Raw genomic sequence first — 23,985 nt, 5'->3', positions numbered from 1 at the left:
TATTCGCCAGCACACAGAGGGACTTGCCGACGCGGTGCCTACGCCTGCCCCAGCCTTGACGAGGACCCCTTTCCGTCCTCGGGCTCGGAACCCGCCCGGTTGACCGACGCCGCGAAAGCGACGATACCATGTTGTTCTTCGCACGGCCACTTGTTCAATAAAAGGATCGAGTTCGACCACAGAGCATGACCACCGGTATGACTCATGAAGCCGACTCCGATCCCTTGGACCACCTCTTATTTGCGCCTGAACTAGCCATCCTTGAGTCCACGCGCCACCTTCTGTGTAGCTCCGAGACTATTTGGGCGATAGCCGATAAAACGGCGTTCCAGCCAACTTCATCTTTACACATCCTCCGAACTAGGTTGTCCGGGGTAGTGTCCAGACCACATGTGGCAAGCATGTGGTCACGCATTGCGCGAAAACGTGAGCACACGAACAACACGTGTTCCGCCGTTTCCTCTAAACCTGCGCACACCAAACACTCGGGCGAGGCCGAGCAAGCCAGCTGCGTTACCTGCACTGTAATTTTGCAGCACGCTTAAACGCCGGGCACATCGCACCCATATGGGGTGCTTGCTGTTCACAGCTTTGCTGGAACAAATCAAACAATTGGGAGGGTTCGTGCAGCATTGTGCCTTATGTCCCTCCAATCCGCAACGTCGGCAGATATTGCTTCTGTCAGGGCCTTTGCCGTCCCATTGCTTATGCCCCGGTTCCAGGCACTTGAAGCAAACTTCGGGTTGCTCGTATATGCCCAAAGGGGATTACCAACCATTCCACCTTGACGTTCCCTAACTTGACTACCTTGGAGGCGTCCGCTGCATATAGCCGAACCAATGCTACCTGCGTCCCTGCCGGACCTTTCCGTAGCCGAACGGCTGCGGTGGGCGTCTCCACTTCACACTGTCGCCGCAGTGCCGTGGCGAGCTCTTCGACTTCGGTGATCTCATCCAGGTCTTTAACCCTTAGATTCACCTCCGTAGTGAGTGCCCTCACCTTGACCGTCTCGCCTAGAACTTCCTCCGCCAACTTCTTGTAGGCAGCGCCCTTTTGCGCCCCGCTTCAGCTCGAGGATCATCTCGCCCATCCGGGTACGTCTTATTCGACGTACATCGGCGCCGAGTTCACCGAGCTTGACGTCACTCCTCATCGCCTTCAAAACGTACGAGTACTTAGCCTCGTCCGGCATGATGACTAGGGCATCGCCCCTGGAGCGATTGGCGCCTACCCTAGACTTTTTGCTACCCTCATTCGCCTGGGCCTTCTTTTCGGCCCTTGACGTCTTCGGTTTCCTCTTGTTCTTAACCAGGGTCCAGGAGGCGTCATCCCCCTCTATTTCCCTGGTCTGGTGCGGCTGAGAACTTTCAGCCTGCCGTAACCCCTTGCCACCGTCTTTCCTGAGTGGACGGACCTTTCCAGGTCCTTCCTCCCCCGGTTTTGGAGGTACCTGGCCGGGGTTCAGCTTCCCAGCCCCACTACCCTTGTTCGGGGTAGTAACCCTCCGCGTTTTGGAGCGGCTTCCAGGGAGCTCATCCCCTGGAGACTGTCTCCCCCGTTTTGTGTCTGCTCCGTTGGAGCAGTCACCCCCGACGTACCCGCAAATATTTGAGCCTCAGTCTGGGTAGACTTTGGTACCACCGTCTTCGCTGGCACGCCTTGGGTCGATTCGACCTTGCCCGAGTCCGCGAATCCTTGGGCCTCAGCCTGGGTAGACCTCGACTCCACCGATTTCACGGGTTTACACTTGGCCGTCCCAACCGCCCTCTCCAGCTTGGCGTCCAGCATCGACTTTCGAAGTTTCTGCAAGCTCCTCTTGAGGTCCTTGCTGATATTATGCTTCGATGACGCACCACCTCGAAGGCCGAAAGCCCATCGCGTTTGCGGTTCATCGCCTCCACAAGCCATGGGCCGTCAATAACTCCTACCGGCGTTTTTTTAGCCGAGAGGAAGGTTGAGTGACCCACCCTGGCGCTGCGCACTGAGCTGCCGACTATTGCCTCTGGCCTCTTGCGAAGGGGTTGCCGCCTACACTACTACCACTAATAGAAGAATTGACTTGGTTTTCCATTTGATTTTGGTCCCACGAGTTGCTCGGGAAAAGAGGTCCACCACGCCAGAGTCCAGCATGACGCGGTAAGGGACAATTACTGTGGAGGGTGCCCAGGTACCCCACAGGCTCCGTTAAAGGCCTAGCTTATTATTTCACCCCCTGGCCATGCATCCCCTCGGCACGGGTCGCTTGACGACTTGGGATTAGGGGTTAGGGACTATGGTCCCGGTCTAACTTGCAGTGGCCATGAGGAGGGGTCGTCAAGCCCTTGGAACAAATGTCTGTCTGTCTGTATGCATCTGTGTGTGAGTGCACACGAAAACCGAAAAACATTAGCCACTTTTTCATATAGTAATTCTTAACCGATTTCAATAACGATCCACCATTGCGTTTAAAAGTTATTAAGAAAATGGAATCGAACTATATAAGCAAGCGCCATATAAGGTTGGTGTCTTGGCTAAATGCGAGAAAGGCAGTATCACCACTCGGTGAAATAAGTTGGGTTTTTTCTTCTTCTGCTCCCTGAAAGTCCGTAGTCCATTTTGTTTGGTCGACTTTATTCTTCGATGTTCTCAGATTTTTCCAAATCTTGCATAGGTCACACACTAATATGAGTCATTTCCATTTGATCAACGTCCAAAATGGAGTGACTAACTATTGTTACAAAGTGACCCATATATGTGGGGTCAGTGTAGAATAGGAGATGCCACCGGATCTGGCGACGTCAACAGATTGTGGGAAATCCACGAAGCTGTGACTACAACAGCGCAGGAAGTGTTAGGCACTGTACAGCGACGCCAACGAAATGGTTGGTTTGATGAGGAGTGCCAGCGAGTGACGTACGAGAAAAATGTTGCCGAAGTCGAAGTCGAATGCTAGTGGCTCGTACCCCTTCTAACAGAGAGCGGTACAGTCAACACGAAGATAGTGTGATAGCTGAATTGCAGGAGAACCCGGATAGAAACGATATGCGGAGGGTTTACGCAACTGTCAATGGCGCGGCTTAAGACTGCGCCAGTGCCCGTCATGTTTAATGATCGAAAGGGGAATTTCCTGACAGACAAGACTATGGTGGCAGTCAGGTGGAAGGAGCACTTCGAAGATTTGTTGAACGGTGACATTGAAGGTGTATTTAAGGAGCAGGATGGACATAGTAGGCGACGGTCAAGCTGTGGAACAACCAATGCTGGACGATGTTAAGAAGGCTCTGAACGAGCTGAAAACGGTAAAGCTGCTGGGAAGGACGAGATCCCGGTCGAGCTTCTCAAACACGGAAGTGAGCAGCTGGATCCATCAATCCACCACATTATCCAGAAAATATGAGAGGATGAAGAACTGTCTGCCGGCTGGTAAGATGGCCTCATATGCCCAATCTATAAGAAAGGGCACAGACTACAGTGTGCCAATTACAGAGGGATCACCCTTCTGGACTCGGCGTACAAAATCCTGTAGCGTATCCTGTTTAACAGACTGAGACCGCTTGAAAAGTCCTTTGTCGGCGAATACCAGGCAGGTTTTTGTGAGGGCCGATCAACGACGGATCAGATGTTCAGCCTGCGAATGATCTTTGCTAAATTCCGGGAGTACAACTTGCAGACTCACCATCTGTTAATTGATTTCAAAGCAGCGTACGATTCAGTGAAGAGAAATGAGCTGTGGCAGATAATGTCCGAACATGGTTTTCCGGGGAAACTGATTAGACTGATACGTGCAACGATGGATGGCTCAAAATCAAGTATTCGGATTGCAGACGAAGTGTCAACCTTAGACGGATTGAAGCAGGGATGCACTTTCGAATTTATTGTTCAGCATTGCACTCGAAGGCGCTATTAGGACATCTGGCGTGCAGAGGAACGGCACTATCATCACACGGTCGCATATGCTCCTGGGGTTTGCGGACGACGTCGACCTCATTGGAATCGATCGCAGAGCACTCTACCAAGACAAAGTACATGGTGGCAGGTAGAGATAGGGGAAAACCTAGTGGTGTTGGTACAGAGTTAGTGCTTGATGGGGATGTGTTTGAAGTTGTTGAAGAACTTGTTTACCTTGGAACGCTTGTAACATGTGACAATTACGTTTCCTGTGAAGTGAAAAGACGTATTGCTGCTGCGAATAGGGCCTTTTACGGATTACGTAATCAGCTTATGTCCCGCAACATGCAGACGGAAACACGAAATTTGCTCTATACAAAACTCTGATTCTACCAGTGGCCCTTTGTGGATATCCATTTAACTGTGTTGTTCCATGTATGCAACATGCGGTATGGAAATGAACAACAATCGCCGCCTTTACCCTTTCAAATCATAATGACAGAGTGTTTCAAATCATCCAATTGATGCTATTTATTGAAAACAGGGGACACAACCAAATTGGTCGTGTGCCAACACTTCGTTTGTGTCGAAAATCAAAATGGTTAAGGCTCCGTGGGTCGTGAGTACTATTTTGCTCTGGGGGACGCAATATTACCCGACAGGCTAGATTATCTATGATCGTCTGAGGGGAGACAAAATATATCGCGCTATTTAAAGTATGATGACCAGTAGATGTACCATCACATGAGTAGAGACAGCACATATTATTGCTGACTGTGTCTTTTTCGTTTCAAAATATATCCGAAACTGGAACCTGGGGATAACTTTAATAGAATAATCTTTCAAGTCAAAAAATTAGGCTCAACAAAGATTTTGTTCACATATAATGATACTGTAGAACACGGGTACACTTCATTAGGAATAAGTACGTTGGGATAATAAACGTTAGGTATGATGTACGTTAGACATAATGGACGTTAGGCATAATTCTGCCTTCATTATATCATAGGCTGTTCTTTGGGGCATTTCATGCCTAACGTATATTATGCCCAACGTACTTATACCTTACGTCGCGGACCCGTAGAACACATATGGATACGAGTATCTATACAAACTCTTGCCTCCCTATTTGTTGAAAACAGATCTTCTTTGCCGCCTCGTAGTTTAGTGATCATGCAGCACATCCATTATCGCATCAGCATTATTAACTGCAATGTTTCTGAGCCAATTAATCATTTTTGCATTCGTATATCATAATTCATAAAGCTAACACGAAGATATTTTATGTCTAGGCCATAGGGAAGTCGAGAAAATTTCTAATCCGGAAATTTCCTGAATTGGTCCGGGAATCGAACCCGGCCATCTTCATCATAGTTTTTTGAAGCCATTCTGGGTCCTGAACAACTGTGCAAAATTTGGGACCGATTGATTGCATCCTCGCTTTCCGCATCGCGTTTGAAGTTTGTATGGAAATTAGTATGGGAGAACTTATATTTTTGCATTTCTACTACTAGAGGTTTCAGTTCATCGTAAACCAAGTGGCGCATTGCGTTAAAGTATAACCCAAAGGATGCCGAAAAACTTTGCTGAAGAAGCCACGTTGCTGGAACGTCAACGAAAAAAGTTATAACGCTTCGGAGATTGAATGTTCAAACCATATGCAAAAAATCGTTTAAAGCCTGTCCACGTTAAATTTCGGACACCCATCTTCCAACGCGATTTTTTAACATTTTCATCAGCTACTGAGACGATCTATTTACATGACAGCTTAATCTATTCGCCTTACTGCTGCTTTCAGCATGTCTTAGCTCTCGTCCAAATTTATGTAATAGCGACAAACCAATTGAACATTATCTAACTGTCCGAAATTTAACGTGGACAGGCTTTATTCTGCCAGCACTGCTGAACTACGTAGACCAATAATTTAACTGAGTGTTATTTCAAAATAATTGATCTTATAGGGCTTTAGAGCTAATGGGAGCTATCCGGAATCATTTCACAAAGAAAAAATCCGACAAGAAGGAAGTTGGGTTTTGCCCTTCGATAACCATAGGTCGTCCGGTAGTGCTGGCAGAAACATTGATTTCTTGCATATGGTTTGAACAATCAATTTTCGAAACGTAATATTTTTTTGTAGACCTTTCAGCTATGTACCTCCTTCGGCAAAGTCTTTTGGCATCTTCAAGACTATATGCTTACGTATTGAGTCACGTGATTGATGATAAATTGAAGTCGCTAATAGCAAAAAGGTAAAAAAGTACGTTTCCCCATACTAATCTCCATGTAAATTTAAAACGCGATGCGGCATGGGAGGTCGCAACCAATCGAGCCCATATTTTGCACAGTTGATTGGGGTCCCAAAACGATTCAGAAAAACCTTGATCTCACTTGATCGGACGAAGTTTGCGTTTTTCCATACAACTGCGCCCCACTCTAATATATATATATAAGTCATGAAGAGCAAATAATGGCTTTCATGATCGTTATAAAACTTAAAATGTTACTTGGGATGTATCGATCTATCTTTCTGCCAATCTATCTGCCTATGTGCGTTTGGTGCTGCAATTAGACATTTGAATTGCATGATTTACTTTTCAGCGAGCAAAGCCTGGTACATAAAGCTAGTAATTCATACAAAAAATTAAACCTTTCATACAAAAAGTGTTACAAGATACGGAGAGTTCCAAACTCGCCAAATTTATCGTCACGTAATTTGTGAATTATCCACATGGTTGAGAAAAGCCTCATATCATATATTTCGCCTTAATTGAAATGTATTTTGGCATCTTTTCTTCATTCATCAGATTTTGGCAAACTTCATTTATCAGATTTCATTAGTTCATGCGTGATGTTCAATAAATCACACTTCTATTTCAAATTGAAAGGCGTTTTTACTTTTTAATTGGGAACGGTTACATTCACAAGCACTGGGGAAACTCTACAACATCGAATAAATTACTACACGTTGCTTTGGTCGCGAAAATCGTCATCACCTTTATGACAGACATGTAATTTGCCAATAAAAGCAAAACTGTTCCATAAAGCCAGACAATCAAGCCAGTATGAGACAATTGTGCTGGTTGCTACAGTCATTTCAGCACATGACAACTTGCGTAAGTATACGCGTCGGTTTTGAGTTTCCTAAAAAAAAGTTCCAATTATGATGCGCGTGAATGAAGAAACTGTTTCTATTGCGGATCCACTTTTTTGCTTTTGCCTATCTCGTACACTAAGTACGAGTGAAGGCTATATACACGTAAAAAAATTTAATGTTATTTACTATTAAGATTTCTAATACTTTTTTGCCAAAGCAGGCGCTTAATGATATGTATAAGAAAAAACTTATACATGGCATTAGTCACATACATTCCGAAACTTATACTTTTCATTAACTTATGAATGTTATTAGCTTTTTGATATGTGATCATTCATTAGGTGGCATAATGAAGAGTATAAGTATTTTCGAATGGTTTTTTGCCATAACATATAAGGTTATTTTTTTACGTGTAGATAGTGGAATATATAGAGATGAGTGACGTTTAACGCTCGCACACTGATGTGCAATTCGGCATGTGTAAATACATGTTTGTTTTCCTTCTGCTCATAACCTCAAAATTGATCGAGTCAGCACGATGGTTGCGAAGTAGTCAAAAAATATATGGAAATATACTCATTTTTACCCAAACTTTGCTGAGTAGCACCATCTAGGAGTGTTTGTTTTCCTTTTATCGCCACTCACACATTCGGGCGTGAGAATCTCAATAGATGAGCGAAGATAAATCCTCTGTCTCCAAACGAACCGTCAAATGTGTCTCCAGAGTCCTGACAGCATGACGTCACGATTTCAATCAAAATATTAAGCGGTGTGATGTCGTATGCCCCTGGTACATGGTCAAAAAAACGAACCCAATCATGCTTTCGCACATCTATATATTCTACTATTTACAAAGGCTATATATTCGCTCCGAAAACAAACTTTTTATAGGAGGCCCGGAGATAGTGTTATATACCAGGTGAAACACCGGGTAAATATTTCGTCGACCTACATTTTTTTCTTCGTCACCTTCTTCTTCGTTGGCATTACATCCCCCACTGGGACATTATTACCTCGCAGGTTAGTGTGCATTAAGCACTTCCACAATTATTGACTGCGTGGTTTCTAAGCCAAGGTACAATTTTTGCATTCGTATATCATGAGGCTAGCACGAAGTCGAGACAATTTCCAATCCGAAAATTGCCTAGACCGGCACCGAACCCAGGCACCCTCAGCATGGTCTTGCTTTGTAGCCCCGCGTCTCACCTCAGGGTTAAGGAGGGCCTCATAGAGATGAGTGACGTTTAACGCTCGCACACTGATGTGCAATTCGGCATGTGTAAATACATGTTTGTTTTCCTTCTGCTCATAACCTCAAAATTGATCGAGTCAGCACGATGGTTGCGAAGTAGTCAAAAAATATATGGAAATATACTCATTTTTACCCAAACTTTGCTGAGTAGCACCATCTAGGAGTGTTTGTTTTCCTTTTATCGCCACTCACACATTCGGGCGTGAGAATCTCAATACTTCCGACTAAAATCTCTTCGAAGAAACAGAATTCGTCTGAAGTTCTAATATATTGTCAGAATTTCAATCGAATGAAACGTCCAGCAAAAAAGGAGGATTTGGAATTGGTACTTGGGATTAGTCCTTAGCCGTGCGGTAAGACGCGCGGCTACAAAGCAAGACCATGCTGAGGGTGGCTGGGTTCGATACCCGGTCTCGATTTCCCTGGACATAGAAGTATCATCGTGTTAGCCTCATGATATACGAATGCAAAAATGGTAACTTGGCTAAGAAACCTCGCAGTTAATAACTGTGGAAGTGCTGAATGAACACTAAGCTGCGAGGCGGCAATGTCTCAATAAGAAGAAGAAGACTTGGGATTAGTAAGGGAAGGTGGTCGATTGCTGGCACTGACCGACGTGACTTTTGACAGATAACAGATATGGACAGATTGACAAATCGTAGCGTTTGCAATTAGTCTTTTATTTTTGCTTTTCAAAGAGTTTGCTAATTTCGGTTGTCAGCACCCCATTTTCCAAGGGAGATATAAAAACAAAACAAAGTTGACTAATTTCAGATTATTAGCCACGTTGTGAGCGAAAATAACAATTTTTGAAAGCTTAATTAAATATGTATAAGGCCGATACAAATATTTTAAAACAATTTTTTCTCCCCCTTTCGGATTTCTCTTTGCCAAAAAAGAATATTTTGAGGGGGCAACAAAATAAAATTCGGATAATTTTGAGGATTTTCAAAACATTATTTAGCAAATCCGAGGACTTTTTTTAATTTTTTTTTTCATTTTTATATTTATTTTTTATCCTCGCCCCTCCCCCCTTGACCTTTCCGAGACCAGTAGGACATAATGTTATTTAAATATTTGTAACGGCTAATATACTTAAATGTAAACAATTTCATTGCCATTCACATAATTAATTTTGTTATTTTCTGACAGAACGCCTTCAGTTAATATTTTCCGTTTTTGCCATTCTCGTATACAAAGTATACGTAAAGGCTATAGGATCACTCCAAAACCGAACTTTTTATAGAAGGCTCGGCGACCCATAGTGTTATATACACAGAGCAAAAAAAAGTTGGGATTCCAACATTTTCTACTTTTAAATTTAAAAGTATGGTAAATTTGGTATTTTTAACTGCTAAAACTTTGCAGTGAAATGCAAAATTGATGGATTTGAAAGTTTTTACTCAGGTTGGAACTGTGATTTTCACAGTGAAAAATTTCAAAACAATATTTATAAAATAATCAACCAAACTGCAACATTTCGCATTTTTGGCAACACTGACTGGAAATAATGATATAAACTGGCAGCCACCTACTATCTGTCAGTGACAAAAAAGAAATTGAAAAGCGCGCTTGAAAAAAAGTACCGATTGGAAAATTCTTTGTCGGAACTATTTTATTCGGAGTTTCGGCACCAAATTCATCAAAATTCAAATGATCCTATACGTCGCCATCAACCACGGAATGGACGAAAGGATCGAAAACCATCTTCGAGATGAACAGGTAGGTAATTTGGTTTGAAAATGTTTGCCTACAATATATTGTGATAACCCCTTTTTTAGATTGCTGTAAGGTGATACCTTCGACGGAAACTGAGCGCATTGTTCGGAAGTATTTGGAATGGGAAACGCCAAGTGGACTGCAGCAAAGTCCCGCGTTGACCGATTTCCTCGATGCAATGGGTGACTATCAACGAAACGACTCACATACACTTCGAGGTGCTTCGACGATTTGAACATGAACCGTGCAACATTGTCCACGGTTTCGATTTCGATGTCCATAGCCATGGATTCCCGGAACGATACAATTCTGCGGTACGAAATGATCCACTAAACGTTAAGTAACAAACACGGCCATCCAGTCGCTATCCATAAAAGAAACAATAAACATCCAATAATTGTGTAAAATTTACGTCGTCGTTCATTTTTTTATTCTTTATTTTCGCTTAATTGAAATAAAAACACACAATACTTATTGTTTTGAAAGTGAATTATTGATTTCAATGTAAAATACACATTTAATTTTAAGAGGAAACTCTTGCCTTAATAACTAAATACACATTTAGTTTTGAATGGAAAATGTTGTTTTAAAAAGATTTCTCTTGTCAAAGTTCATCCCGAAGTGACATTTTTGAAATTGTAGATTTAACAATCCTATACTTTCTACTGAAAATCACTAACTGATTTTCTTAATTTTACCAACGTTTCTTTGACTTTTACCAACGATTTTTTTTTGTGTGTATACCAATCGACTCAGCTCGACGAATTGAGATGATGTCTGTATGTGTGTATGCATGTGTGTGTGTACAAAAATGTGAGACACACTTGCAACACACACAAGTTGCAATCGACACGGCTGGCGGTCTAGTTGTTTCCTATTGAAAATTTGCCCGATCGGTCATTGCGTCCCCCCTTTAGAAAAAATTAAAAAAACGAAAAAAAAATTTAAAGCTTGCAGCAATGCATTCAAATGACCGTAAATGGATATGAATTGATGGAAAAGGTAAAATCTATCCCCCTAAAGCGCTATTTCGACCTCTTTTATGTGTTTTTCTTACTTTTTTTAATGCGCGAGAAAGGCACCACCAACGCTAGGTGGATTCATCTGGATTTTATTGTTTTTTTTGGGTGCCGACAACCGATCACCTTTTTCTAAATGATGATGATGATGATGATGATACTACCATCTATTGTAGCAAGGCACCTGCCGATAGCACTGGTCATATCTGACAAACGATTTGATCCTATTTATATTATTGAATGCATTTCATCAAACTCCTGTATGAAGGGCCAAAAATGGGTAGGGTGGTTCCATAAGCAGAGGCACTTATGCAAAATCCACGGGATGAGTAGAGAATCTCCTTCCAGAAGAAAGTTCGTACAATCAATAATACAATATTAAGCCCTCGTTTCCCAGATTGACCCAATAGATGGGGAGAAGAGCCCGCCCTTTATCCACGAGATGTTAACAATAGGAAGTTGGCGATTCCACTCTTCCTATCCAAATCGCTTCAATCGGGTGCCCTGATGGTTTTTTTTTATGGTTTATAATCATATAGTTTCAATATAAATTGATAAAGATATACAATGGAATTCTCTCACCAAGTTCTAATACGTCTTAATGTCCTGGAAGAGTGAGTTCCCTTCTTCAACTGCAGTTATTTTTTGATTTATGCTGTCTTCTGAGATAGAAAACCAATAGTTGTCTGGTAATAGAGTTAATAGATTTCTTGATTTCTGAAAGGATGAAATAAAAAGACGGAAGGCAGTATCATACATAATAACATGAGTGTTTATAACACAACAATCGTGTTTAGCCCCAAAATGTTGAATGCACTATATTTGGATCACGCTAGTGTGGTGCTCCATTGGTGATATCTCAATTTTATCAGCCCCTGTTGAATTTTGGGATGATGAAACAGGTAATGAAACAAAATCTCATAATTTTGAAATATATTTCACAAATATATGTAAAGCCTTGGCGATACATAATGTGTTAACTCTTTTTAAGGCGGACGAATCTAAACAATAAATTAACAAAAACAACAATAGGACATAATCCTGACATGGTATTAAACTCAAATGTATGATTGTTATACATTAAACAGTTCAGAAACATTGAAAAATTGGTGGCAATATAGTTGCCACTGCCCGGCAAGCGGAAAAACAGCCAACAACAAAAATAAATAAAAGGTTTTTAAAAATCAGGTTTTACGTAACATTTACATAACGTTACATTTTTTTATGAAGAGTACGAGTCGGAAAACGCATTATAAGTGAAAAAGTTTTTTTTTGTGCTTTTGTTCCCTAACATTTGTTCGTCTAACATCTAAAAACCAAATATACAGAAAGGCAAAGCTTTTTTCACGCTAATTACGCCATAATCTAACACAGGAGATTCAAAATAATTAATACCAACGAGAAAAAATATATATTTGTCGTTTTTTAACGAATTATAAACGGAAATCCTTCTTCCATTCGAAACTTACGATCTGTTCGTAAAAAAACTGTTCTCAAATTGACATTTAATTTTTTTTATGGCTCAAATTCATCGGGGGGATTACTAGGTAGCCAATAAAGCCACTACATAGAAAAAAAATAATTAGAGCTCTTGTTAATAAATAGAAAAACATATAATTTGTTGGTGGCAATATAGTTGCCACTGCCTTATAAAGGGTTAACAGTACACGATATTTCTTAGGGAAAAGTCTTTCAAATCATTTCCAGTCATGATGTTGAATAAGCAACTGACGGTGGAAATATCGTTAGTTGTTTACAACATTATTTACGAAAATAGAAAAGAAGACTAAAATTTAAAAAAATAGAGGTAACTAACTCAGGCAGAAAAACGTTATATCGGTGCAACACTGAATAATTTTATTTATTCAAAATTTAAAAACAGCTATTTACGCGTATTTGATCACAAAAATCTACATTATCAGACAATCTTGAATAAAATCATCGCTCTACGAGTCCTTTGCATAACATATTTTGGAAATCAGTCCCTGTAGTTAGCTATTGTCAAATGAAGCAAACTCTATTGAAATAATGAAAGCTTTAATTTTTTTTTCTTTGTCTTTATTAATGATATTTTCAGCCCTAGACTGGCTCGTCTCGTTGCTGTAGATTAAAACTTATTTAATATGCGTGTATTCCCATAATAATGTTTCCGTGATAAGAATAATGAAATAATTATCTCTTATAAGAATAATATATAAAAATGTGCGAAATAGTATAATGAATATTACAACTAGAATGATTATTATAAGCAATATAAGTCATACTACCAGTCGAATCGAAACATCAAAACTATCAACTGGATCGCAAGCAGGAGTTGTATGAGAAAAAACTGTATTAACAGGAGGTAGAATGAATCGTTAAAGTGGTTGGACAAGGTGAATTGTTCTAAGAATCAAAGGGATCTCATAATTGGTAGTCGCGAAATTTAGACGAAGTATAATTTAGTAGGAGAGGCTCGACTTTTCATGTCTGGATCCTCAGTTCATTTTTAGTTGACTCAGCCAAAAAAATAGCCAGAAAATAGATCATAATATCACCTAATTGCTAAAATTGTGTACGAGCAGCTTGCTTTGAAGCGTAATTTGGTTTACCAGTTAAGTGTATGTCAACTTATAAATATTTGCAGATGATTTGGATTAGATTGGGATTGAGAGCTAATGAAATGAGTACGATGATGTGATTTTTATCTTCGTGATATGTAAAATTTCTATGCCATTTCTATGAATGAAATAAACAAATTATACTTAATGAACTGCAAGAGAAATCCATGTGATGTTTGAATTCAACGAAAGACTTGAATTCTTCGCTTCAGTACAATAAAACGGGATTGAAGTAACCAAATCTTCAGTCTTAACGAAAAGAATCGCTCCTTCCTTCTTAATTTGATCTGCCTTTAGGAGGCATAAAAAGTCCGAGGTTTTTATATTGAGTAGGGACCGCGCCAGTCAGTCATTTTTCGCTGAAGCGTAAAATGCGTAAAGTCGCTTGGAGAGGTTTCCGAGTATTGACGCTTCCGGAACACAACCATCTTCTCTGGAACCCAAGCACTGAACTCTACTTTGAGCTAATCTCCAAACTTATATATCCTTTCGCTATAAAAAAAAAACTCCAAAAAATTGACGGACAGAAAATTTTCTTCAACCACTTGTTTCCGTGACATACTTCGGTTTTTTGAACCGATCACCTTTTTCTAAACGGCATAAAATTAACATCTAACGCGAGTTTCCAAACTATTTGTCATTTTATCTTTAAGACATTGTTCTAAAATTGCGTTTATCTCTTCACTGTGGATCCACAGAAGGGCACTAAATATATTTTGTTGGTAAAAGTTGGAAATTTAAGGGATTTTGGGGTCAAATAAGCATCAAAGTGCAATTTTCATGTATTCTGTAAAAAATAGTAATATTTACAGATAAGTGTTGATATTATTGTCTCAAAGCGCTGAACAGATATTGACAAATGTTTGCCGAACAAAAATTAATGAAATAAATCGTTTCACAAATGTTTTATTTGATTATTTATTGAGTAAAAAACGATTTTTAAAAACTTTTGAATAGCACCGATGCCAAACATTTCCAAAACATACCCGATAGCACAACTAAACTAGACTAGTCATATGTTATGAGTCTTGATGTGATCATAGATAGGAGGTGATGGGAGATACTCTTTTTTCTTACCTTTTTGCCCAAATTCCCCTATGAAATAATATAGCTCAATGATTCTGAGCAAGGAAATGATGTAATAATGTTAATTTAATTGATATTTTCCAATGATATAATGAAAATAACAAATAATCATATAATTCATTAAAAATATTGAATTATAGGGGATTAAGGGGTCATACAGCTCATTTAATGTAACTTTTTATACAAAATAGGATAACTTTTCTCACGAGCGACTCACAGATAAGGTTAAGGGCTTATTCGAAAGCAAAATTTCCAAGAAATTCAGTGAGTGATGTTTTATAGACATGAGACACTTCTGTATGTAGTTATTGAGCTGGTTTCGCCCCAATGTCCCATACATCAATTTTTTTCATATTTTGGTACTTTTATCTTTCAAATATTACACTGAAATTCTGTTTTCCTCTTTATTGTAGCGCATAGCATATTTTGTTGGAAAAAGTTGGAAATTTAAGGGATTTTGGGGTCCAATAATCATCAAACTGCATCTATGTAAATTTTTAAAGTATTCTGTAAAATATAATAATACCCAAGAAATCATTTGCACTATATTACGTTGAATGATCATTTAGGGTTAATATATGGTGATTTAAAAACTTGTAAGCATTGTTGTACCTCTACATACACACTTAGGCTCTGTCTCAATTGGAGAATTAAACTGAAATTAAACTTAAAAGTGACATTTCAATAATTATCAAATAACCCTGCTCGCAGAGCAAGATTACTTTTGGCAGATATCGAATCATTTTGCATCGATGTCTTATTGTAATTGCTGGGTAGCACCAGCCATTCTTATGACTGGGTTATTAGCTAATTTTCGAACTGTCACTTTTAAGTTTAATTCTCCAAATGAGACAGACCCTTAGTTTTTATTTCTGCAGCTCGGCAAAAATCCGCACAGCCGTGCGCCAGCAAAATAAAAAACTGATATTTCAGCAAAAATGGCGTTTGTTAGCTGATTTTCGGCAAAATATTTGCTGATTTTCAGTAATTTTGACAGGAATCTCGGCAAAAAACATGTTTGCTGGGGCACGGCTGTGCGAATCTCGGTAAAAGTTCAACATTTAGCTGAGATCCCGGTATAAAAAATTAAGTGTGTGGCCAATTTTGGCGAAATCTACAGCCTATTGGTTATTGTGATATTTACAGATAATAGCTGATATTATTGTCATAATTTTTTTTTAACAGAAATTGATACCATAAAAACCCAGAATAATCCACCTAGTGGTGATGGCGCCTTTCTCGCGCAAAAAGGTAATAAATGTAGCCTTTACGCTTACACCTCGATGATGTACAAGAAAGGCAATACACCGTCTAATGTTATGGTGAAAAATTTACACTAGTAGACGACAGATGGCTCTGCCAAAAGTTTCTCGAATTTCCTATATTCGAATTTTGACTTTCGGACAATTTCATAGTACTATGAAACTGAACGAAGAGCATACTTACGCCTAAATGCGTGCAACACGAGCATCTTTATAGTACGATGAAACTCTTAATGGGAGGAAGCCATGGATAAACTTTAAAAATATTCATAGATGCAAGGCATTTTTCATAACACGTTATTGTTCTATGTGACTATGTCTCATCACTATTTTAATATTATCTATTTTTGCAATTTTCAATTATCATTTCTCAATTATTATGAAATTTAATAGTGATCAACAGCGTTTTAGTCTTTGGCGGGTGCAACTTGTTGCAAGAAATCGGTTAAGAGTTTCTATGTGAAAATTTGGCTAATGTTTTTTATGGCATTTTGTGCACACACACGCACACACATACACACACACGCACACACGGACAGACAGACATTTCTCGGGTACTTATTCAAAAGGACGTATGTGATTTTCTAAACAAAGATTCAAACGTTGATTTCTCAGATCTGATAGCTCTCCCATGCAAACAATCACCACAGACAGGTAGGGGGAGGCTTTGGCTACCTGTTCGTGATATTGGTTTGCGTGGGAGTGCTATCAGATTAGAAAAATAGACGTATGAATCTTTGTTTACAAAATCACATACGTCCTTTTGAATAAGTACCCGAGATTTGTTCAGTTCATCGAGCTGAATCGAATGGTATATAACACTATGGGTCTCCGGAACTTCTATCAAAAGTTCGAATTTGGAGTGAAATGATAGCCTTTCGGTACAACTTAGTTGTACGAGAAAGGCAAAAAACAAAAATCCATATATTACATTAAAAATTGATTTTTAAGGCATTTTGGGACAAATAAGAAAAAAAAAACATCAATTATTTATTTAAAAAAAAAGGTTATGAGCCCTGAACCCTTGGATTTTTTTTCAATACAATCTACGAATATTTGTTCTACGAATCTACAAATTGAATCAATGTTACTCCATCATTTCTTAACCCAGAATCATTGAGCAATATTAATTCATAAGGGGAATTTGGGTGAAACTTCATGAGAAAATAATATTTCCTATCTATTCCTATCTATTATCACATCGACTAAAATATTTACTCTTATCTAGTTGTGCAAATGGGTATGGTTTGGAATGATTGACATCGGCACTTTTCAAAAGCATTTAAAAAATCAGGTTTTACCCAATAAATCACAAAACAAAACACTTGCGAAATGATTTACTTCATTAGTAATTGTTTCGCAAACATTTATCAATGTCTGTAGAACATTTTGGTAGAATAATAATATTTTTATTAATTTTTACAGAATACATGAAAAGTTCACGTAAAGTGCAATTTAATACTTATTTGACCCCAAAATCCCTTAAATTTCCAACTTTTACCAACAAAGCATGTATAGCGCTATGTATGGATCTACAATGAAGAGGAAAACAGAATTTCAGTGTAATTTTTGAAAGATAAAAGTACCAAAATATGAAAAAATTTGATGTATGGGACATTGGGGCGAAACCAGCTCAATAACTACATACAGAAGTGTCTCATGTCTATAAAACATCACTCACTGAATTTCTTGGAAATTTCGCTTTCGAATAAGCCCTTAACATTATCTGTGAGTCACTCGTGAGAAAAGTTATCCTATTTTGTATAAAAAATTACATTAAATTAGCTGTATGACCCCTAAATCCCCTATAATTCAATATTTTTAATGAATTATATGATTATTTGTTATTTTCATTATATCATTATGAAAACAGATAAAATGCACATCGATGCTTATTTGACTCCAAAATCCCTTAAATTTCCAACTTTTACCAACAAAGTATATTTAGTGCCCTTCTGTAGATCCACAGTGAAGAGATAAACACAATTTTAGAACAATGTCTTAAAGATAAAATGACAAATAGCTTGGGAGCTCGCGATATATGGGGCATTAGGGCAAAACGAGCTCAATAACTACATACAGAAGCTTTCCACGTCCATGAAACAGCACTCACTGAATTCTTTGCAAAATTCCCTTTCGAATAAGCTCTTGATCTCTGCTGTAAGTTGTTCGTGAAGAAAGTTATCAATTTTTTCCACCTTTGAAATCGGATTTCCCCATTGTGCAATAGTTCAGGCTTGTACCACCTACGAGTTTGTGCAAATTGCTCAATGCATATGCTATTGCTAAGTATAATTTATTTAAAAACTAATCAAGCTTTTCTTTTTCTCGTTAATTCGTAGGTTCCACAAACATATGGTACTTGGAAATTGACCTACCTCAGGACATAGTAGTTTTCTATCGGTACTTAATTTGCTCTATGGATCCCATAAGTGAAAATGTTCATGTTAGACGCTTCGAAACTCACACCAACCCACGCAATATCCCTAAGGACGGCATGCCCAGCAGTGCCGACGAGGGAAAGAAAATTGATACACTCGGGGACATCGATGGTTCGATTAAACTGGACAGAGGCTGGTTAACCAGCGAGACAATAATACAGTTTAAGTTCTTCGACAATCCCTTTTCTGTAAAGGAGAGAATAAAAAATCGACTATTGTATGTAAAGGTTAGTATCAGAGCTTTGATGAGGTTTTCTCCAGCCGTCAAACATCATTTTATTTGCTTTAAGATAACACCGATGAATCTTCGTATTAACGCAGAGTCCCAAAGCCTATCGACCCTATTGGATGAATCACTATCGAATGATACTCGGGAGAATGGAACCGAACACCAAGCATACGCATTTACAGAGGTGGTGTCGATGGGCAATGCCAATGCAACCTTTGAGCAGCAGTCCCAATTCGGAAGTCCTTACCACCCAGAAGACTTTCTGGTGTTTAATGTGACGGTGGCGGAGCCAGAAAATGTGGCCTATCTAGTTGATCTGTATACGTACAGTTCACGTTCCAAGGAGGATGAACCGCCTTATCATTTGGGCTACCACTATATTTTACCCAATCTTTTGAAAAAATCCGAAGGCATTCTGGAGCTTCCTGTGACATGTGCTAGTAAACATCGTCCACTGGGAATGATGCGTATCGAGTACCTGAAAATAACTCCCTTGCTTCCGTCGTGTTGCAATCTTGAACAATCCTACATCAGATATTGGAATAAGCGGTGGACTGGGCTTGATGTTGGTCATCGTGGGTCAGGAACCAGCTTCAAGGCCAGCGACGGCAACGTGATCCGAGAAAATACAATTGCTTCTCTGAAAAATGCCGTTGCCCATGGTGCTGACATGGTTGAATTCGATGTTCAGCTGAGCAAAGACTTAGTACCAGTTATCTATCATGATTTCGACATCTATGTCTCACTGAAACGTAAAACGACCCTCGAGATAAATGATATGTTGGAGTTGCCGATGCGTGAATTGACGCTAGAGCAGTTGAAAAATCTGAAGGTAAATTCTTGGTTCTCACCATTGACACATCACAATCTGTTCGAATCCATTGCTCTCAAATACGTAGAAATCCAAAGTTTATTTTGTGTGTAATTGTTGCTCCCATTGAGCGCAGGTCTACCATGTCGTAGAAGGTAGAAATCGTGAAGCACGCTTCTTCGACGAGGATCTGGATGAGCATCAACCGTTCCCACAACTGGCTGACGCACTGGAATTGATCGACTCTCACTGTGGTTTCAATATCGAAATCAAGTGGTCGCAGAAACTCAAAGACGGCTCTATGGAATCGGACCTAAATTTCGACTCGAATCTATACGTTGATTGTATTTTAAAAGTCGTTTTAGAGAAAGCCGGTAAAAGACGGATAGTGTTCTCTTGCTTCGATGCGGATATTTGTACAATGTTGCGTCTGAAGCAGAATCTCTACCCTGTGATGTTCTTAACGCTAGGCGTTACCAGTCGCTATCCGAGTTATCACGATCCACGCTGTAACTCGATCGAGATGGCTGTGAGGAACGCCTGTGCCACTGAACTACTAGGGATTGTCGCGCATACCGAGGATTTACTGCGCGATCAAACACAGGTGGGTTTCGAAACGACTTTCTCATTTTATAAGTTGAGCTTATTATTCGAATAGTGTGACAGGAGATGAGTCGATTTCGACTATTGTCACCTCATTCCAGTAGTCTCAAGTCACTCTACTAGTAGAACAAGCCCAATTTTATTCCTCACGTTTCTTACTAACAGGTTAACTTGGCGACAGAGAAAGGATTAATCGTATTCTGTTGGGGCGATGATAACAACTGCAAAGATACTATCAAACATTTAAAGAGCCTGGGAATTCATGCAATCATTTACGATAAGATGGACATTTATTCAGACAAAACTGTAAAAGTAAGTATTATGCATATTATTTAATTTATTTGTGTGTTGTGATGTGCTTTACTTAGTGTCTATCTGTATTTATTGCATAGCTTAGTTTTGTATCAGCAAGATTTATGCGTTACCTTTTGCAAATGTTATTTTATTTCGCTAGATCGTGCAATTTGGTATTCTTTTATTTCTTCTACTACATCTGGCAGACTTTTACCTTTACTTTGTTTTTCATATTTTGATGTTTATTTTCAATGTGTTTATTTGGAATCAATCAAATGGAAAATACTACGATTGCATGAGATTAAATTTGATCATACATGTGCATCTACTGAAAAAATAAATCCGTGCAGCATAAACCGAACAAGGATCATGAAAGTTTTTGTACGATGGTTGGTCTCTAAAAACAGTGACACTAGGCAACACATTACGCATCTCGCAACGATATGACAATTGTTCGTTTATTCAGATCGCACATCCAGAGTCTATTAAATAGAGTTACGCAAAGAGGATCTTCTTACACTTTTTCTGAATGATGCTCTTGTTATTCTGTTGTCAACTTTCACTTTTGTTCAACCCTTCAAGTGACTTCACGGGAGCGTTCACTTCTAAAGCTTTTTGATTCGATAACCTAGTCACCCACAGAGTGTAAACACGTGAGTTTCTTGTTGCTACTTTATTGGGGAATGTATTGACGTTTTTTGAAGCTGTTTCTAGATGAAATCTAATACATTTCAATTCATGCGTTTTAATTCGCCATAATAATCATTAGGCGATAACAATACTTCCGCCTCACCAAAAAGCATTTGTTTACTTTGCTCGATAGGTAGACGGTTTGAGAGTTCAATACACTCAGAAACAAAGTTAAACGTATTTAGATTAAAACTTAAACTATTTAGTCATAAACGATTGTTTAACAAATCTAGTATATAGAAGTATACTATTGATGTTTTTAATTTAACCTATCTCAGCATATCTTGATGATATATTTTCATTGATTAATCAAACAACCATTTTTCAAGTCAACAACTTTATCACCACATTTTCGCAGTCCTTCGTAAAATTTGCAGTCGATTTTGGGTTGCCTTATTTCCTTTACTCTGCTAAGCTAAACAAAAGTTTCAGTGCTAAAATAAAGTTAGAAAGTTAACGATGCTCCGACATCGAATTTGTCGTATTTGTAGGAACAAGTGAACAAAATTCCGATCCCGCTCGTTGTGATTCTGGCAGCAGGACCAAGCACACACTTCCTCGCTACATCGTGATTCTGGATATTTATAGCTAAATGATGAACTCAACAACTATTAAGTTGAAAGAAAAGGTTGTAATGGCAGCTAAAAAGGCTCCAGCCTCTTCAAATCAAGTAGATGTTATTAAACATTCAAACGGCAGTGAGGAATATTTAGAAGATGTAAGTTGTGATACATGAACCAGGAACTATATAAATTATTGAATCGCTCTTTATTTTAGGACCCTATAATCTTTGAAAAATTGAGCTACAAGAAGCTTGAATATTATGTCTATCAGCCAAGTGAAACTTTTGCAGTCTGCCACACACATCCCGGTAAGCCAACTGCCAAGTACCAGTACCGTCTGCGATGGTGGCCGTCCCATGTGATTTGTGATGTGATGCGACAATTCCTGATCCTGATCAAAGAAGGCTTCTTTCCCGAAGATACATCCAGGCTTTAATATGGAGAAAATTATTTCTACGGATGGCACCGCTTAGAGTCTGAACAAAATTTTGGTTATCGATAGAAAGGCAGATTGTATATTCGACATCAATAACTACAGCAGTACATTTATATAATTGTTATTCTCTTAGAAATTAAAATGTTTTTTTTTCTGTTTCCGTCATTATTTGTTTCTGATCATCAATTATCAAGAGTTATAAACACTGAAGCAGAATCCTGCTACGACCAATTCAAACCGGGAGCTAAAATAAACTATTCATTATAAAGCCACACTATGCTAAAGCCAAATAAATCAAAGTTATACTAAGCGGGTATAGTTGCCACTTAATCTAACATGGGGTCAACCAGGCGAGTATCGGTTTAGCGTAACATTAATTCTATTTAGTATTTATTTTTCTCAGAGTGTAGGTAGATTTGGCTTCACTCTTTGCGCAACTCTATATATCTATAATAGACTCTGCGCACATCGAAAAATTTCGAATGAGCCACTGCGAAAGACGCTTTTCGTACCGTTAATGGAAGGCGTGAAAAACGTACCCCCATATCTTGGCCAAAGTTCAACTTGGAACGCAAAAGTTCAGTTTATTTTTAATTAATTTAGTTTACATTTAAACGAATAACACTGAATCATCAATTTGACGCCACAAAATTTCAGTTTACTTTACTTGAATAAAATAAAAAACAAAGACTTCCCGTGGATGTACCATTACTTATTTCTTTGCTCAGACTGCCGGAGTGGCCTGTGCAGTAAATAAAAGTCTTCTTCATTCGGTTCGGTTCATGGCTGCACGTCGCCAACCACGCAGTCTACGAAGGGACAGCAAATCGTCCTCATCCTGATCGATCCAACTTGCTTGCTGCGCATCTCGCCTTCTTGTGCCCGTCGGATTATTGACGAGAACCATTTTCACCGGATTACTATCCGACATTCTGGCTCCAAACAGCTGATGCAAATCGTGGTTCATTCGCTCTCTCCACGTACCATCCGCCGTATGCACCCAACCATAGATTGTGCGCAGCACTTTCCTTTCAAAATCTCCAAGTGCGCGTTGGTCCTCCACGAGCATCGTCCACGTCTCGTGTTCGTAGAGGACTACCGGTATAATGAGCGTTTTGTAGATAGCCAGTTTTCTACGGCAGCGAACTCTATTCGATCGGAACGTCTAGCGGAGTCCAAGTATGTACGGTTTCCAGCCACGATGTGTCTCCAAATTTCTCTGCTGTTATCGATTTATGCAGTCACCAGTAAGCTCAAGTACACGAATTCTTCGAAATTTTGTCAAACTCGTGGTTGGTGGTTCACATTGTATTCTCTTGAACCTCTTCTTATCATGTACTTCGTCTTCGACGTGTTGATAACGAGTCCCAACCGGTTAGCTTCACCCTTCAGTCTGTAGGGTTCCTCCATCCGCTCAAAGTTACGTGCCATAATATCTATGTCCTCGGCGAAACCAAATAACTGGACGGACTTAGTGAAAATCGTACCACTCGTGTCGATCCCTGATCTTCGTATTACCCCTTTTAAAGCGTTGTTGAATAGCAGACACGAAAGACCATCACGCGTTTCAAAGGAACTCGAGATTGCCCCTGAAACTTGAACTACGCACATCATCCGATCCATCGTCGCCTTGATTAATCGTATCAGGTACATATTCTGCGCATTTAAGAAATTATTTAGACAAAATTGTTGCTATTAAGAAACAATAATGATTTATGAATGTCTTTATGCAGTAGATGTGTAACTATAATCCGTGGTAATCTATGAATCATGAAAATTTTAATTGAATTGATTAAGAACATATCTGTCCCTATTCGCATAAGCATCCCCGGTCAGTTTTCTTCAACTTGAGAAATATGCCGTTGAATTTTTCAAACTCGTTTTACATGGAGAAATGAAAAAAATCTAATGGTAAATTGATAAAACCAACAATCTTTCTGAAAATTTGGCATAATATTCTTTATCTGTATTCATTGCTATGGAACTTTTGAATGGACCATAATTACATTGATGTTTTGT

General features: G+C 39.2%; 1 protein-coding gene across 3 annotated transcripts in view; it reads left to right on the top strand.

The window, feature by feature from the left end:
* LOC134211897 (glycerophosphocholine phosphodiesterase GPCPD1) overlaps window positions 1–23,985 on the top strand; it is a 91,041-nt gene that overhangs the window by 54,388 nt on the left and 12,668 nt on the right. For 2 of the 3 annotated variants that reach the window (XR_009979140.1, XM_062689273.1), the window contains exons 3-6: window positions 18,242–18,567; window positions 18,631–19,401; window positions 19,517–19,984; window positions 20,149–20,295. Coding sequence is in view for 1 of the 3 variants with exons in the window: in XM_062689273.1 (XP_062545257.1) it covers window positions 18,242–18,567; window positions 18,631–19,401; window positions 19,517–19,984; window positions 20,149–20,295 (1,712 nt within the window). In the remaining 2 variants the exon portion in view is untranslated. Of the gene's footprint in view, window positions 1–18,241; window positions 18,568–18,630; window positions 19,402–19,516; window positions 19,985–20,148; window positions 20,296–21,458; window positions 21,686–21,744; window positions 22,668–23,985 lie in introns of those variants that run through there. The other variant, XR_009979139.1, reaches the window with a different exon arrangement.

This window comes from Armigeres subalbatus, chromosome 2, assembly GCF_024139115.2.
Source record: "Armigeres subalbatus isolate Guangzhou_Male chromosome 2, GZ_Asu_2, whole genome shotgun sequence".
NCBI lineage: Eukaryota > Metazoa > Arthropoda > Insecta > Diptera > Culicidae > Armigeres > Armigeres subalbatus.
This window is presented reverse-complemented; position numbering and strand designations above follow the sequence as displayed.